At 38.5% G+C, this 18,264-nt stretch overlaps 1 protein-coding gene across 1 annotated transcript in view; it reads left to right on the top strand.

Annotated features, from left to right (window-relative positions):
- Positions 1–16,522, top strand: part of slc24a3 (solute carrier family 24 member 3) — a 92,930-nt gene extending 76,408 nt beyond the window's left edge. The window contains exons 7-17 of the mRNA XM_086044572.1: positions 2,457–2,531; positions 3,224–3,249; positions 3,355–3,408; positions 3,510–3,637; positions 4,467–4,627; positions 5,009–5,249; positions 5,755–5,921; positions 7,784–7,898; positions 8,286–8,398; positions 9,809–9,874; positions 11,529–16,522. Coding sequence (XP_085900698.1) covers positions 2,457–2,531; positions 3,224–3,249; positions 3,355–3,408; positions 3,510–3,637; positions 4,467–4,627; positions 5,009–5,249; positions 5,755–5,921; positions 7,784–7,898; positions 8,286–8,398; positions 9,809–9,874; positions 11,529–11,678 — 1,296 coding nt within the window. The 3' untranslated portion in view covers positions 11,679–16,522. The remainder of the gene's footprint in view (positions 1–2,456; positions 2,532–3,223; positions 3,250–3,354; positions 3,409–3,509; positions 3,638–4,466; positions 4,628–5,008; positions 5,250–5,754; positions 5,922–7,783; positions 7,899–8,285; positions 8,399–9,808; positions 9,875–11,528) is intronic.
- Positions 16,523–18,264: the final 1,742 nt, after the last annotated feature.

The raw sequence follows: 18,264 nt of genomic DNA, 5'->3' as shown, positions 1-18,264 counted from the left end.
AGGTATCCAAGATGATACCTTTTTTATACGGCTGTAAATCAGAAGTGGTTCAAATGAAGTAAAGAACGAAAGTATTTTATTCTTGACTTTAGAAATTAAGAAACTTTAAGCAGTTTGGATAATGGATGGATGGATGGATGGATGGATGGATGGATGGATGGATGGATGGATGGATGGACGGGTAAAAATTCAATCTTTTTCAGCCAATACGATAAACTGAAAATCACGTGATTGGCCTCGATTTTCGATCATGTCTATCGGATCGGGACAAAAGTACAATTATTAATAATTAAACTAACAAGGTAAATCTGAAAATATTTTCCCCACCATACCTTGAGATCATTTTCACTAGAAGAAGTGTCTCTGGCAAAGGGTCGTTGTGGGGTGCACTGGAGATAAAATGCTTAAAAGTGCAAATTGCAAACTGAGCTTTTTCAGTGCTGCTCCTTTTATACTTAGTGGTGAGACTATTCACCTGTTTCTGATTACCCTGTTCTACTGTGGAACGTGTCGACGTTCATGACCTTAAGATAAAGTGCACATGGGTTCTGCAGCAGGTCAACGATCTGAAAGACAGTAGGGAGTCAACTTCCGAATGGCTTAAAAAAAACAAAACGAAGGTTTTGAAGTGGTCAAAGTTGAAGTACAGACTTGAATCCAATTGAAATGCTAAAAAGTAAGGAGACCATTCATGGTTGAAAAACCTTCAGTGTTGCTAAATTAAAGCAATTCTGCAAGGAAGAGTGGGCCAAAATCCCTCCACAGAGATGGGAAAGACGTGTTGCCAGTTATAAAAAAAAAAAAAAGCTTAATTTCAGTTGTTGCTGCTAATGGTGGCCCCAAGCACTTATCGTGTTTAGGGGGCAAGTACATTTTCACACAGGGCCAGGTAGCTTTGAATATTTTTCCCCTTAAAGATACATAAATAAATAAATATATAAATATGCATTTTACTCATTCACTGCCAGACATTTTCAGACCCTCTTTTACCCTAACGTTAGGGAAAAAAATGAAAAAAATATCTATACAAGTTCCTGGGATTGAATGGCTGGACTGTGAAAAGACAAATAAATATGTCAATGGCAGTGTATGAGTTGAATACTGCATTTTTTTTTGTTTACTTGGGTAGTCTTTACCTGATGTACAGTTGTTTGCTGATCTTAAACATGGAAGTGGGGAAACTGTGCAATTTGAGAAGAGTGAAAATACATTTTTCACGGCACTGTATCAACAATCAAAAACAGAGCTCAAGGTGATCCTCAAGGACCACATACTGTAATGGACAGAAAGGAGAGAGCTGATTTGTGGCGACATGAGTACCAGGGGACAGAAGCCTGGAGGATTATGACAGAACAGGGCTGAAACTATATAAAAATGTAGCCTGAGCAAAATATCAAAATCATGATTAATTTTCAAACTTGAAACCGTCTTTTCACCTTTTGTATCAAACTTATTTGAATAAGATATTAACATTGAGAACACTCCAGGGTCAACATTGTCCTCATTTCTGTATAATCGAGCCATTTTATAAATGTTTTGCACCAAACAGGGATATGTCCTCTGCATAATTAAACTGTTATTCATTACTAGGATTCAAGGACAATAAGAATTGTCAATTTGTAGACAATAATTTACAATGAAATAGACAAACTGAAGATAAGGCCCAAATGGATTCCTGAGGACAAAAACAAGAGAGTTGGTTTCAATCCCTGTGAAAAACGCTATGTCTTTCATTGTGAAGGCTCATTTGTAAGGCAATCAAGCTTGCTTTCAGACATTACATTTATCTCTCTAACAGCTCTCTGAGGACAGTTCAAGATCAGGGCACAATGAGTGTTAAAAAGAGTACCAATAGGAGAATGAAAAGGGCATTCCCAAATTTCCAAAGGAAGTAAGAAAAGCCTTCAACCAGAATGATAATCGAGCTCAATAATGTCAAGGAGAAATGGTCCAGATAAAGAAAACATCACAGACTGACACATTCTTCTTAAGAAGAATGTCATTTTTTTTTTTCATTAGACAGGCAACTTTGAATCTGTTTTTCTTTCATGAACGCACTTCACAGTTCACAAAGAGAGAAAGTGTTCTCAGCCCCATTCCGTGTTGCAAGTCAGAAAATCCCGCCTGTCCCTCTCTGCCCCTTTAATCCCACAAGCAACGGAGAAACATACTTGAAATAATGTTTTTCCTATTTAGATAACATATTATGCAAGAGCAACGCAGAGCCGTGTTTATCTTGTTAGAAGTCCACTTTCGAGCCTGTTACTCAACTGGACCAGTCCGTTATATCAAAGTATGTATTTCTTTGGTCAGTATTAATAGTAGAGCGGTATTATATTATTATTTCGATAAATAATACAGTTGTGTGTAAACGGAAAAAGGTTGCAGTACTTCACTGTCAGCACTTCAGTGTGAGTGAATATTGTGACAGATTTTTCTGTTGTTGTTTTCCCCAGACCATCCATCTGTCCTGCTGGCCTCTGCTCAGAGACTCCACCTACTACACTCTTTCTATCTCTGCTCTTATTGTGGTAATTTACTACTTTAAATCATACAACACACTTTTAATTATGTTACATGTTCAATTCTCGGCCAAATGGGATTCGAAGTAGGTTTTTCACAACATTAGGTACGAATACACAATCGAATGGGATCCAGGAAACAACCTGTATCTGTCGCGCAGTCACGAAATACAGGTTTCAATCTCAGTAAGATCATTTACGCTAGCCTCCTCCCGCATACCAAAAACATGTACCGGTATGTTATTTTAATTGCAGACTTTGAATTGGCTATTGGTGAAAATTTGAGTGTCAAGGGTTATTTGTCGATATGGCGATTGTCTGTCAACCCATTCCAGGGTGTATCGTATGCCCACCTGCCTTTCACCCAAAGTCAGGTCAGATCGGCTCCAGCTCAGCTGCAACCCTAATGAGGACAAGCTGTGCCAAAAATGGACGGAATAACATATTATTTCCTGTAGTCGCGCAGTGGTGTAGAAACATCATGGCTCTTAGTTTCATATCGCATTTTGTCTCATGTACCTTGGATAAATACAAAGTAATGATGTAATAACTGCAACTTAGTCCTCATGTTGAACCTCATTAAACAGTGTAAGTGTACCTGATGTTGTGATTAGGGACTGTGTTGCATTCTCATGTTTTTACATATCCAAATGAAATGTTTCATTGAGCTAATTGTGTATCCCCTTCTTTCCTTATTGTAGTTCATATATGATGAAAAAGTGGTCTGGTAAGTGCCATTTATGTTCTTGCTCATTGAAATTCAGTGCTGGACTTCCATTTCCATTTGCAAAAACATTTTAGCACAATGAATTTGATTGACTGTGCTTTTCAGGTGGGAAGCACTCACGTTGATTCTGATGTATTTCGTCTACATTTTGATAATGAAGTAAGTTTAAAAAAATGAAAGGCATGTGAAGCCAAACTGATCTGAAGTTTTCTGAAGATTAGTCTTGGTCCAGTTTTAAGTGTTGGGTTTATTTCCCCCAGACTCAACTCCCATGTGGTTCGTTTTCTGGAGAAGAGGAAGAAGAACTCATCCAGTTTAAGAAATGGAGCCGCTAATAACGGCGAACTAGACGATGGTTCCGATGCAACTGCTGTCCTGTTGAAAAAAGGTACCTCATCAAAGCTGTAGCTCTCAAATTGTAGTGTTAGGTGACATTCTTGAATTCATATGGTGGCAACTCGTGACAGCGACCCTGTCAACTGCTGTGACCGTGCAAAACACACTCCTTATTGCATGTGTCAACACATCCGCCTTACACAAGTGCAGCACACTACAAAGCAACTTGTATGTGACTCAACACAACCTCAGTTGTCTGTCTAACTTAGTGCTGCCAACCACCTGAGCCTTGCCGCCATATTCCCTTGCTATTCATTGGGGACGGGGACAATGCCCTACCAACAATAGTAAAGTAATTGATGACCAAACTAATGTGTTTAGAACTGCCATCGATGACACAAGATAGCAACAAAGCACTACTTTTGGCTAAATGAAGCTTCCCAACTTACTTGAGTGTTATAGTGGGTGATAGAGGATAGGTTCACTGAATTAGAGAATTGCAAATACAGTACCGGTATGTCAGGTACTGTATGCCACTCCATCTTCAACGTGCACATCTGAGAGAACCGCATACTAATTGACAAATGTAATTTGGAGACTTGGTGATGAACTGTTGTCTCGGAAAAAAAAAAGATACCTTCACTGCATTTACTTCCAGTTGTTTTTGTTATATTGAACAGACGTCTCAATGCATTCGTTAGGTCCGTTTAGTGTATGTTATAAGGGATTTCAAAGAGAGGGTAGTTTGACTGATAACAAGGATTTAATTGTTGGATCATGATCATTTGGTTTACATCTTTATAGTGCGTACTGCATACGTAATGCATTTACTTTGTGTGTGTACGTGTGTTTGTGTGCGTGCGCGTTTGTGTGTTACAAAGCAAACCGCCACAGTAAAACGTCCGTGCTGATGGTTGATGAGCTGCTTTCGGCGTACCCCCACCAGCTGTCCTTCTCAGAGGCCGGCATGAGAATCATGATCACCAGCCATTTCTCCCCAAGAACCCGCCTCACCATGGCCTCCCGAATGCTCATCACTGAGGTAAAGACACACACACACACACACACACTACCACTTTCAAATGAACGGGTGCGAGTGTTAGTTTGTCGAAGTTGGTAGTCGGAAACACTAACAGAGACCCATTTGAAATGATAGTCGGGCCGGCCTGTAGGCGATTACTATTTTTTCCGGCCGGATAAAAAGGCAGATAGACGAACGATTGAAGGGTGTGTGTCTGTTGTTGTCGCCGGCGACAGACGGACTAGGCCCGCGCGGGCCAGCCTGAAATAAGGACGGAATGCTGACGAAAGATTAACGTGCTGCTTGCGTGCTTATCAAATTTATACTGTCTAAAGTAGCACACGCATTTTCTGCATACATCTCATTCTACTATCTAAAATGATGTTTGTGATGTGTGTACAGAGGCAACGCCTAATCAACACACGAACTTTGACCAATGGCGACTCGGATGGGCCAGTGAAAGGAACGAGCAAGCGGGCCATAGAAAACGGGCTGTCTGGAGCAGAACGGGGTGTCAACTTTCGGCGTGAGGACCATGAGGCGGGCAACGAGACGGAGAACGAAGACAATGAGAATAATGAAAACGATGAGGAGGAGGAAGAGGAGGATGGAGAAGGACCTTTTGTGCCCTTCCATTGTCCAGGTAGTTGAAAGACAAACTAAAAGTTCCACACCCCAAAATCTTAATTTAAGATAATAGCATTAATATTCGTTTCCCAAATAAAAATCTTGGAACTTGTGCCCTAGATGACTTTAGTGGAATTGGTGGAATCTAGGAAATCAACTTTGTTTGTTTTATTTTTACAAAATAATGCATTCATTAGCATTAGATCATATACTTTTTTCATATACAGTATATAGTTCCATTCACACAAGACACTTCTATTCATTGAATTTTTAAGAAATTGTTGAGCTGCTCCTTGAAATCCATTTTGTGTGAAATCATATCATAATTGATCAAATGCGGACGTTACACACAGTGATTGCAACCCAAGTAAATCAGATTTTAATCATAGTTGAATATAAATATGCTGCAATGTCCTGTCATTATTCAAAAGAATTATCAACAGTGAAGTGTTGTCCTTCATTTTTGATTGATGTAGGCTTGTGTGTGTGTGTGTGTGTGTGTGTGTGTGTGTGTATTGCAGCCGGTATATGCAACAAACTGAAGTGGCTCCTGGCCTGGCCTCTGTGCCTACTGCTCTACTTCACTGTGCCCAACTGTTCCACACCTCGCTGGGAGAACTGGTTCATGCTGTCCTTCATCTCCTCAACCCTGTGGATCGCCGCCTTCTCCTACATCATGGTTTGGATGGTGAGAGTTTTCAAAATCATGCCCAACCAGAGGTAGAAACTCATTTGCAGAACAGTACAGAGAGACTCTTTGCACACATTTTGAATCAAAGTGAGTAGAAATAGAATTTTTTTAAAGTGGAATTAAGCAAGAATACATTGTATGTGGCAGCACTAGTAAAAACCTGATACTGTGATTAATATTGAGTTTGTGTGAAAAACGATTTAAATGGAATAATTCATTAACGTAAGGGTGAGATTTTGACCAAAATCATTTTTACTGCAGGCCAGTAGGCTCAGGTCACCTACAGACCTTCCAGATAATTGGAGGTCGAGCGAAGCTCTGTGCTACTCGGGCAGAAGCAGCTAGCTAGCAACAGCTAGCTACTAGTGTGCCTAAACAAGTTGTGAAATTTCCTCCTAAGATATTAATAACTGCTTGTGTGGTGGCAAGCAACATCTAAGCAACATTTCTGACAAGGGTCGTACTCATGAAATAACGACGAGAAAAGCTGGCCGAGGCCATAAGCCAACCTAATATTGAAAAATCTAGCGTGTTTAACACTGCAATTAAGTGCTAAGGTTAACAATTAGACTTTTGACAGACATTTGGCTTGAACCATGTTAAAGCGAACAACATCCAACCTTGAACAGCAAAAGCAGGCAAATTAACACCTGGATTCTGGAGAGAAAATAGGCATATTCGCTAACTGAAGCAGAAATGGGAAATAAATTATTTCCGTTGCGGTGTACGTCACCCTTAAAATGATAAAAGTATGAAATATTGTTACTTGTTTGTTTTCACAATAGAGTTCTGAGTTTTGGTTTTGACTTTTGAGGTCTGCACAATAAATGTTCTCAAAATTACATTACAGCAGAGCTTTTCTTTATAACCAATTTAGATTTGCATCTAGACACTCATTCATTATCCGAACCCCTTTGTCCTCAAGAATATAAAATATGTTGCTATAAACAATGTGAATTTAAGAAATAAAAACTGTTGATTGTATAAAAAAAGAATTACATTGTGGTATTTTTATTATTTAAAGTGGAAGTCAACCCAAACATATTTTTTTTCTAGAATATGTTCCCAGCATGCCCACTAGTTGAAACACAGCATTCTGATTGATTTTGCATTTGTGGAATATAAATTAAGCAGCAAAATGCACTGGTTTTTAGCCATCTTTGGGGGCAACCATTTTGTCTTCTGTCGACTGAAAATGAGATCACAGCTGCTCACAACGCCCAATCACGGCTCCAATTCAGAAAACAGGTCAGTCGTGATGAGCAATTGTGATGTAATTTTCAGTTGACAGAAGACAAAATGGCCGCCCCCAGAGATGGCTAAAAATGAGTGCATTTTGCTGCTTAATTTATAATCCACAAACACAAAATTAATCAGAATGCCGTGTTTCAGCTAGTGGGCCTGCTGGGAACATATTCTTGAAAAAAATATGTGTGGGTTGACTTCCACTTTAATAAAACAAAAAAATGTTCCACAATTTTAAAAAGTTGATCCTCAAATAAAGTCATTGATTCTGAAAACCGCAATGAAAAGATATATCAAGTCTTTACACCAACATTTTTTATTTATTTCTCTATTCCCACAATTCCACGTTTTCACAAAATCCCCAAATTAAGAGATATTTAACTTTTTTTCCTTCTTCCATGTCTTGGTCAATTCACACAATTCAAAACTTCAAGTGTCACATTCTAAATTTCAACAATTCAACGCAGCTTTTCAGCATCACTCCTTAAACATTCATAAGCAATTTAAATTGCATTCTCTAGTTATCTTGTATTTTTTTGAATGCACCATTGAATGTTCACCTCAGTTAAACAAGGAGGTCTAGCGGTATCAACAGAAATATTTTTGTTTCTCAGGTAACGGTGATCGGCTTCACTCTGGGTATCCCCGACGTCATCATGGGCATCACCTTCCTGGCAGCTGGGACCAGCGTCCCTGATTGTATGGCCAGCCTCATAGTGGCAAGACAAGGTTAGTCAGTCACACACACGCACACACTCAAATACAATGCCATTTTGTCTCCGTTACATTTTAGTGAAAACTGGGTGGTGGTGAAGGGAGACAGCTCAACAGGGATCCTTCAACTGTCTTTTGATCCGTGCTTTTTTAGCTCCTGTCATCAAATATTTAAGCAGGTCTGTTTTTCTGGGCTTGTGGAAACGTGCGCCCTTGCTATCACTCTGCTTCACTTTGTGCTCTCCATTCATCCTTTTGTTTGGGACATCGGTCAGACACGTGATGACACCAATCTCACCTTTTGAACACCTTGGCGAGCTGCCCACGCTGTCCCCGTAACATCCATTTCCTGCCTTGCATTTTTCTGTCGCCTTACAACTTTCTCCCTGTGCTTCTGTGCAGGAATGGGAGACATGGCGGTGTCCAACTCCATCGGTAGTAATGTGTTTGACATCTTGGTGGGCCTTGGCCTCCCGTGGGCCCTGAAGACACTAGCGATTAACTACGGTTCTGACGTAAGCAGCAGACAATGACGAAAATCTGAGCTGGGCATTCCGCCCTTGTGACGGACCGGTCCGCCTATGACAGTCCGCCATTTTGTAGATAAACGATAGACCGGAAACTTAAAAAAATAGTCAGACTAAGCATCGTCGGAAGCCCATTTTTATTCCGTCTATGATAGACCATCTATGGTCTATTTTCGCGGTGAACCAAATAGATCAGACATGTCGCTGCTCTGATGAGACTGAGTGTGTTGGCAGGGCTAGGGTGCACTCGGCAGAGTGCGCTCCATTCCCATTCATTTCCAAATGCAGTCAGCGCCGGCGTAGGGTGTCCCAACTTTGGGTTTCGACAAATTTGAGCAACTCTCTGAATTTCCGAACGGTTGCTGTGAACTAGTGCGCGCTTGGAGAATTATTTATACACACTGACTAATCGAATTCTGGAAAATTAATTTTGACCAGTCTATTCCTTTAAAAAATATATATATATATTATTTATATAAGTGAAGTCTTGAAAGACCATTTTCTTTTTTTGAATAACAATAATTAGCCGTTTATGTCAGGTGAAATCCATAGAGACTCTTTTTTATTGCTTATGTTAGGTCAAAAAAGATTATTTATGTTTAATTGAAAAATAAACGTTATTCTCAAACGTCACTGTTAAAATGTACGTCCAATTAAGTTATGGCAAAACTGGTTGTCAATTTTATGTTGAGTGGGGTTGTCGACATCTTCTTAATATTACTTGTAATCTAACCTTTTAAAATCAAGTAATCAGTAACATAACTAAGTTACTTTTAAGTTTCTTTCAAGTTTCTTATTGATTCAACTAAGTTACTTTTTCAAGATAGCAACACTGCTTAAAATGCATTCATATCCAATACAAGCGCTGTATCAATAACTGCTTTTACAACGATTGATATTCAACTTTGATTTACAGTCAAAAATAATTAATTGAACAATGTGGTTATTAATGCTTGCGTGAGAACGAAGATGGCTTGCACATGGTATAAGGAAGCAGACTGTACTGAAATATGTCTAATATGATTCTGTCACATACTGTACTAAGGTAACTAAAATATTAGAAACAGCTCTCCGAATGTTGTGAAACTACAACCACAGTAATGAACATATTGTGAAATGAATACATCTCTGATTATGTCAATTGAAATTCAGTATTACCGTCTTCCTAAAGGCAGATATAAACCCTGCATTGGATCTCATAGAATTGCGCATGAGGTCTAATATTGTGACCGGTCAGTGTAAATTTCAATATTTGTTTATTTATATTCTATTATTGATGCAGTCTTTTAGTGACGTTTTATTTTAGTTCAGTAATACAACTCATAGATTATAAATGATAGCTTTAGCCACTGCTGACAATTGTCTAACAATTGTGTGATTAATATTACTTTCTTGCAGATCAAATTATACAGCAAAGGACTGATTTTTTCTGTCGGACTCCTGTTGGCGTCCGTGTTTTTGACGGTGAGTGTGCATCCAAACATCTCATAACTTCTAACTAACATAACTGCCAAAGGCAGCATTATTCCTCAGAAAGCAACAACAGCACCCAAACATCTTGTGAGACTGTCATGATATTGCCAAATAATGCAGACACAGGCAGTTTGGCGAAGCTAATAACGGGTGTTTTGCGCCATTGTGAGCGTGAGCACAGATGACTTGATTCGCTGCCAGTCAAAGCGGCGCCTCTAATTTCTTTTAAAATCGGCATACGAGCTTTCATATGCATTTTAATTTACAAGATTGCGTTGATTTCATCGTATTATTTATGAAAATCATACTGTATGCTAGAGGGTGACGCGGGAGTGAATTTTGAGTCCCGTCACATCCCACTCCCACAGAAAAAAACATACTAAATAAATAAATAAATAAATGTTGTCCCGTCCCGCTCCCGGTGAAAACGACTCCCACGCCCGTCCTGTTCCCGTTCAGAATGGTTGCCCGTACTGCTCCCATTTTGGAGGTCAATTACATTAAAAATGGCTGCACATTTCTGAGATGTGTTTTTTCCTACTGGATGGTCCCGCTCCTGTCTGCTCCCTTGAACTTTTTATCCTGTACCGTCCCAGTCCCGTGATTAAATCTAAAGTTTACTCCCATCCAGGGTTAGGATTCCCGCGGTATTCCCGAAAAAATGTCACCCTCAACTGTATGCCAGTGTCTGTGACCCTTGGTGGCCTGGCACAGTGCCATAGTGGCCTAGTGGTCAGACCCTGTCTCTTGTGGTCATTGTCATGAATTTGTATGTACATTGTCCAAAGATAGGAACACTTTTATATTTTTTTAGCTGAATTCAAAGATATAAGACATTCTCTATGCCCACAAAAGGCCTAGTTCTCTTAAAGACTGTGAATCTGTGTTAGTGAGCACTTCCCCTTGGCCATAATCATCCAACCACCTCACAGGTGTGGCACACCAAGATGCTGATTATACCGCATGTTTATTGCAGAGATTTACCTTCGGCTCCCCACAATAAAATGCCACTCTAAAATGTGCAGTTTCATCACACAGCACAATGCCACAGATGTTGCAGGTTTTGAGGGAGCATGCAATCCGCTATGTGCGTAACATCACGTGACTAAACACGGAATACATGATCCTTGACTTCCTGTGTATGCCGGCTGGTGTCTTTGAATGTTAAATACAGTAAATCTGAGCCATGAACGGTCATTACCTGAGCCCAACTGTGATGTTAATTTCAGTTGACAGCAAGTGACAAGATGGCGGCCCCCTGAGATGGACAAAAAAAAAAAAAAAAAACGAGTGGATTTTGCTGCTTAGCTCATATTCCACAAACACTAGAACATATTATCAAAATGGCGTGTTTAAACTAGTGGGGCCGCATAGAACATTTTCTTGTTAAGAAAATATTGGGATTGACTTCTGCTTTAATTGATTTCTACAATAATCCAGTTGATTGTCTGTAAATGGATATTTATGAATGAAATTCAGAGCACGGGTCATTATTGTAAAAGATATTCTGTCTCAACAGGTCTATTGCCTGATTAAATAAAGGTTTAATAATAATAACATTTTTTGGCCCATTCAGTAAATCTGAGTATTTTGAATGGCTTATTAATACGAACACATGCTTGTCTGTGTGTGTGTGTGTGTTCAGGTCATTGGAGTTCACCTCAACAAGTGGACACTGGACAAGCGTCTCGGTCTCGTGTGTCTCCTCCTCTACTCCGTCTTCCTGTGTTTCTCTTGCCTCATCGAGTACAACATCTTCACCTTTGTCAACCTGCCCACCTGCAGGGATGACTAAGACACACACACACAAACACACCGCACACCCACACACTTTCAAACGAGACGTGGCATTTGAATTTGAAGTACATGGTAGTGTTCCAGAATGAGAAGCAAATTTGCAAATCTTATTAACAAGATTGATGTGCAGACAACCTTCCTGCATTCTGGAGTGGAAATCAACACTTGTATTTTTATTTATATTTATTTTGTCCGTTTATTTATTAGTCTGAAAAGAGGAGATATAGGAAGGAGTGACTGTCAGCGGTCCACGTGGGATGAGAATCAAGGACGAAAGCAGCGACCACCACAAGTTTCCGACGTTTTTTCTCCTATGATGATATCGCCAAGTCGACAAATCGTTCTGTTGGCAACGTGTTACACGAGGTAGGCAACGTGTTAAACAAGTAGACGGTTGGAGGTGAGCACTGCGGCACCGATGTGATTCCAAGTCAATAAACAGGCATCTGCTCAGAAGCACTACATTTATTCTGCAGATGATCAAAATCAGTTGTTTAACAGTTGTTTATTTTCTCTCAACTGTCATCATCCGAGCATATCCTGGATTAGGTTTTGTTATATTACAGATCCAGAATTGATAGCATTGAGCGAAGGGACACATCGTCTCATTATATCTATTCTCCACGACAACACACCAGGGCATTATTATCCAGTCATATTTTTGTGAAGTGTCACATCACAGCTGATGTCCCTATGTTTGTATTTAAAATCAATTCATTCGCTTCATGGAGAGCTTTTGCTTCCCACTTGTACATAGTTTTCTGTAAATATCCCCAGATGACTCATATATTATTTATTGGTGTCATACGCACATTTCTCCTCTGGAGGTCACTGAACCCTCAACAGGTTTATTTATGGTGCCAGAGTCACTGCAATCCACTCTTAGGAGAGAAACACTTCTGTACAGATGTGTACCGACAAGCACAATTGCTTTTGATGTTTTATTTATTTATTTATTTATTTTTTTAATGACTTGATTTAGATGCACCGTGCGTTGATGTTAGGAAACACGACAAAAAAATTACCTTGCACTGTAGAGCCTAAACTGCTTTGGAGGGAGACTTCTTGGTCCCAGTGACTCTTTGTTGTCCTCCAAATGCTCCATGCTGATTATAGGGATGCCTTTCCTTGTAAGATGAAGCAATTTTTTGTGTTCCAGTAGAGCACTGCTCGAGTGTTTATCAGGAGTGACAGCGCAGTCACATAGAAGCAAAGTAGAGAAAATAACGGACAGCTGCTTTTTTTCTTCTTTAATATGATGACTAAATAGAATAATAACACTGATGGCATTATTTGACTAGCCACTCTTTGGTAGATATCCCTGTTTGAATACTTTATTTTTGTTGTCAAGAAACTTTGTATTTTGTATCTCCTAATGTTTAGATTTGTCCCAATTTGCTAGGTTTGTTCTACATGAATATTTTTACTAGATTTTAGCGCATGTAAAATGTACGTTTGTGAACACTCCTGAGGACTTTAACTCCACCACAGGAGTCCACGAACAGCACAGAATTCGCACTTATTCCTTAAAAGACTTCCACAACTGTTAAAACCTGTTGACTCTTGCATGGTATCTTTACAAATGTTTTGCTGCTTCTAACAGAAGACATTTTTCCCTCATTTATTCAATTTTATTTTTGATGAAATCATTATAAAAACAATGTTTAAACTGTAGAGATATTTGAATGTTAATTGCTTTTTTTTGTTTATTTTTGGTTTGGTTTGGTTTGGTTTGGTGGGTGCTGCTCATTTATTTATTTTTGGCAGAGTCATCTGTGCTATCACAGGAAAACAGGGTTTAAATTTGTTGAAGAATATATATAATGCAATAATTATGATCATACAAACATGTTAATATCCCACTTTAAATATGAAAGACTTTATAATGTGAGAGTTTTAAAAAGAAAAATAAATCTGTGTCTTGTATGCTTTTATGTAAGGTATCACTTTACCAGCTGATCATTCATTTAAAATCTGTTAATACCAGGATGAATTCAAACAATACAACAATACAGGAGTGTGTTTTGCAACAAAACAATCGAATTACAACATGTTATCATATCATTTTTTTTAAGCTGTGTTAATCACATCTTAAAAAATAATTGATCGTAATTCATCGCAATTCGAACTATCTCCAAAATATACCATATCTTTCCGTAAATTGTTGTTGGAATGGAAAGATAAAAGACACAAGACGGATATATATACATTCATATGTAATGTATTTTTTATTACAACAAATCCTCATGAGATGAAAATTAAAATTTTTAAATTAAAATTGTTAACATTCTTTCTGTAATAGACAGTATTTTTATTCACTACAAAACAAAAACGCAAACTGGCCTCAGAACAGTGACAGAAATATTTCAAATTTGTGCAAACAAAGTGTGTATGTGTGTGTCTGTAATATACACATTTATATGTGGCCCTTATAATATTCTTAGAGTATATGTTTTCCGAGTGGTCGCTGAAGTGCACACGGATGTGATTGGCTCATATGTTATGCTGTGCTATGCTGCAGGTGGTATCAGCACATTGTGTGTTCCTCCTTTAAACCAGTGCTTCTCAATTATTTTCTGTTACGCCCCCCCTAGCAAGAAGAAAACAATTCCACCACCCACTCTCCGCCGCAACTATAAATAATAGCATTTGTCTATAAAATAGTTATAGATACACCTCTGCCTAACATCGTATCCTTGTTAACACAAAGAAAACAAAAAGAAAGAGATATAGTTCAACTTCAAAGAATAACCTAATAACCAATCTAAATTCTAAGGTTATTCAATTTACATTACAATACAATACAATACACAAGAATAATCTTAGAATTTATTGTAGTACAGTGGAAAAAAAGCAAGTTCCCCAGGGTCACACGCGACCCCCTCAGCATCGTACCGCGACCCCCCCCCAGGGGGGGCCGCCCCACTATTTGAGAAGCACTGCTTTAAACTGACTTTATGAACACAAAACAAGACAGCCCTCTTCTCTACTCATCCTCAGTCGCTGAGGCAAACCAATTTATTCAAATTGATATGAGATTTAAAACTGCCCTCTTCTTTCGAAATGCTTCTTTATACTCTCGGGGGCGACACGCGTCCGCTTTGCTGCTCACTGTACGTTTCTGAGTGGGATTATGCATCAGCGGTCATTCTGCGCATGCGTTAAATGCGTCAAATAATTTGACGATCAATTACAAAATTTAATTACCACCAACGCGGTAAATTTGACAGGACTAAAATATGTTATATAAAGAAAGAGGGAGAAAAAGAAACAAAATCTGTTTTGTGGCAAAATATTGTTATTTACAGTAAATTACAGGATTTAAATATGTTTCACTGTTTTATAGAGACCAATGTATTATGTACAGTATTATGTTTGCATGCTAAGAAATTGATACAAAATGTCATAGCTGGGTATACTGCCTATGTGTCGGACCTGTCCGCCAATCCGCCTATAACGGACGCCCATTTTATAGGCGATAAAAGACTGGAAACTTAAAAAAATACTTGGACTAAGCATAGTCGTAAAACCGCCGACCCGCGCTGGGCGATATTTGAAACGAAAGACTCACCGTGGCATGTAAGCCTCACCGCTGCTGGACGAAATGCGTCTCCTTTAACTCATTCACTGCCGGACATTTTCAGACCCTGTTTTACTCTAACGTTTGAAAAAAATTGGAAAAAAATCTAAATAAATTCCTGAGATTGAATGGCTGTGAAAAGAAATAAATATGTCAATGGCAGTGAATGAGTTAAATGCGACGAGGCTTCAGAGGTACTGGAAGGTGCTAAAAGGAGCCACATTTAGTTTCGCCGCGGTGAGGCATTTGTTATATATATCGCCCAGCAGGGGGGGTGCTCGTGATAATTTGTCGAAGTTGGGAGTCGGACACGCCAACGGAAGCCCATTTAATATGATAGTTGGGCCGGCCTCTAGGCGATTACCATTTGGTCCGGTCGGACAAAATGGAGGATACCGTAAGGACAATTCACCCAAGGATAACAGTTAATTGATTATTTTGTCAATTTCTTTATTTGATCAAAGAAATGTGTGTATCTCTTGTTTGGATATTTGTCTGTTTATTCAGTATTACCAGAGTCTGGCATGTGATTTTTTTTTTTTTTTTAGAGTAACGTAAATTACATATTTATACCATGCACTTTATCATACAATAAATTGTTAGAGGTTTGTTTTGAAATGTTCCTCTGCTGCTATTTACAATATATGTCTAAAACCAAAACAGTATACAACACCGCGTTTTAAACTAACCAAACCACCACAATAATGCTCATATTTTGAAACAAAATGTTGTCTTGGACATTCTGAAATGTGTGATACCCACATAGATGATATATTGCAGATGTATTATATGTATATATAATAGGTGTACATGTATATATTTTTGTCTTTATATGTATATTTGTTGAATATATTTTCATAGAATGTAGGTCACCCTTGTACTCCTTTGTTTTGATGTGCGTGAGACCTCTGAAGCTATTTGTTTACTCGCATGGAGATTCATGTTCAATATAATAACTTATTGTAGTACATGATCATGTATATTTGGATGAAAGTACACTGAATTCTTGGCACTGGATTTATTTCAAATACTTACCGAATAGACATGCATGCTGTTGCTTGGTTTTAGTGGGACTGAAGAGGAGAGGAGAGCTACTTGCAGAATACATTTCTTTACGTACAGTATGCAAGTGTTACTGCTTCTGAAACAAGGAACTTTTCAACTGGATGGTTTACTTTGCGTTTAGAAGTTTCAAATGTAATTTTAGAGATCATTTTGCTACCAGAGCATTAATAAATATGTATTTGCTAAAGTCAACCAAACATGTGTAGCATTATTATTCCCTCACATTGCACTTAAATGAACTACAATGTTACCTCTAAAGTCAAACGTAATCCATTCTCAAGAAAAATAGAGTGAAGAAGAGAGAGGATGACTTTACCCATTAAATTTGATTCAATATTTTAAGATTCTAACAAACATACACACATCAAAGGAAGTTGGCCATTACAGTAAAACATGTTCTCAATTTTATGACCAGTGACAAATGTTTACTGGTATTAGGCTAATGTCTTTGGAAAAGTGAAATGGGAGGAATACTGCTAACTTGCCATTGTCCTTTTATTTTTGGTAAATGTAGGGATTTTTTCCCCCCAGTGTTTCAATACATCTAGAAAAAACTTCACATACTCAGTTGGAAATTTGGATGCATTCTTTCATTGTCAGAATATCAGATGCCCCCTGTAAACTAATTGAAATATATCAATTACAGGAAATCCAGATTTATTTATTTTTAAGGACTCCTATCTACTCGACAATTGGTGGAACAGTGGTTCTGGGGGGCAACAGTGATCCTGTAACACTGAGTGACACCCCACCACCAAACGAACATTATAAAATAGAACTATAAGTAACTTACTAAAATTGTGATATTGTGTCGACACAAAAGGAACTGATGAGTTTTTATTAACTGCTCCAGGCAACAACAAGTTGTTGGCAACATCAGTGTAATACATCCTGTAGCCGGTAATGTCCGTTCTTCAAAATAAAAGCACACTGGTAAAATAAGAAGGTTGCTTGATAAACGCAGAAAAAAGAAGTTCTGTTGATAAACGCTACGAGCTCAGAGTTACTTAGGAGACGCAGCCAACGAGAGTTGATTACCACGAACAATATTTTATTGTTTTCATAAAAAATTTCAGTCATTAAATGTTTGCTCACTTCTTGAACTGTATCTGCCTGCTAGGCAAAGTGTTAATGTCAACTCAAGTTGATTACATGCTTCTAGCTAACATCTTTCCACAACACAAAAACCTTGCAAGCCAGCCAAAGTAGCCTTTTATAATAAATGAAATACATTTGTATACTGGCTTGCTGAAGTTGTGCATTGAGAAAACATTCAAACTTTTTTTTTTTTTTTTTTAATCTTCAAACAATGATAAGGACGGCAGACTCTGAGGAAAAGCCATCAGAGCGGGAGAGGTTACGTAGATCCTGAAGGGAACAGCACAGAAGTGAGTGTCGGACCAGTGGAATCAGCAACATGACAGTCAACAAGCCAGGCACACCAGGCTGTCATCACCAGGTGGATCCACAACCTCCAGCAAATGTTGCCCTTCTAGAAGAACCCTTTTGTAACCCTTACTTCTAAGAGTGTATCGTTAAAAATGAGAAGAAGGCGCCTAAACTTCACTGTTTATATTTTTTCATGCAATTTATTAATGGTATTGAGTGTAGTATTCAATACATTCTTTCACTAAAGACTGACCAGACTCTAAGACTGATATGCTTGACATTTTCCTCGACTTTACAAACAATATATCATCCCTGTTAAATAAACACTAATGTTACACTCATTAAAATAAACAAGTCGAATCCGATCAAACATCCATGGAGAACTTGGAGAATGGATGTGCACTGCTGGTCCTCATTCAACCTGATGGAGCTTGAGAGGTGCTGCAAAGAGGAATCGGCAAAACTGCCAAAGATAGGTGTGCCAAGCTTAGTGGCATAATTCAAAAACACTTGTGGCTGTAATTACTGTCAAAGGTGCACCAGCAAAGTA

This window comes from Filicampus tigris, chromosome 11 (assembly GCF_054856515.1).
Source record: "Filicampus tigris isolate MCC_2025a chromosome 11, RoL_Ftig_1.0, whole genome shotgun sequence".
In the NCBI taxonomy this organism is placed as follows: Eukaryota; Metazoa; Chordata; class Actinopteri; order Syngnathiformes; family Syngnathidae; genus Filicampus; species Filicampus tigris.
The sequence above is the reverse complement of the archived record's forward strand: the minus strand, read 5'-3'. Positions and strand labels throughout refer to the sequence as shown.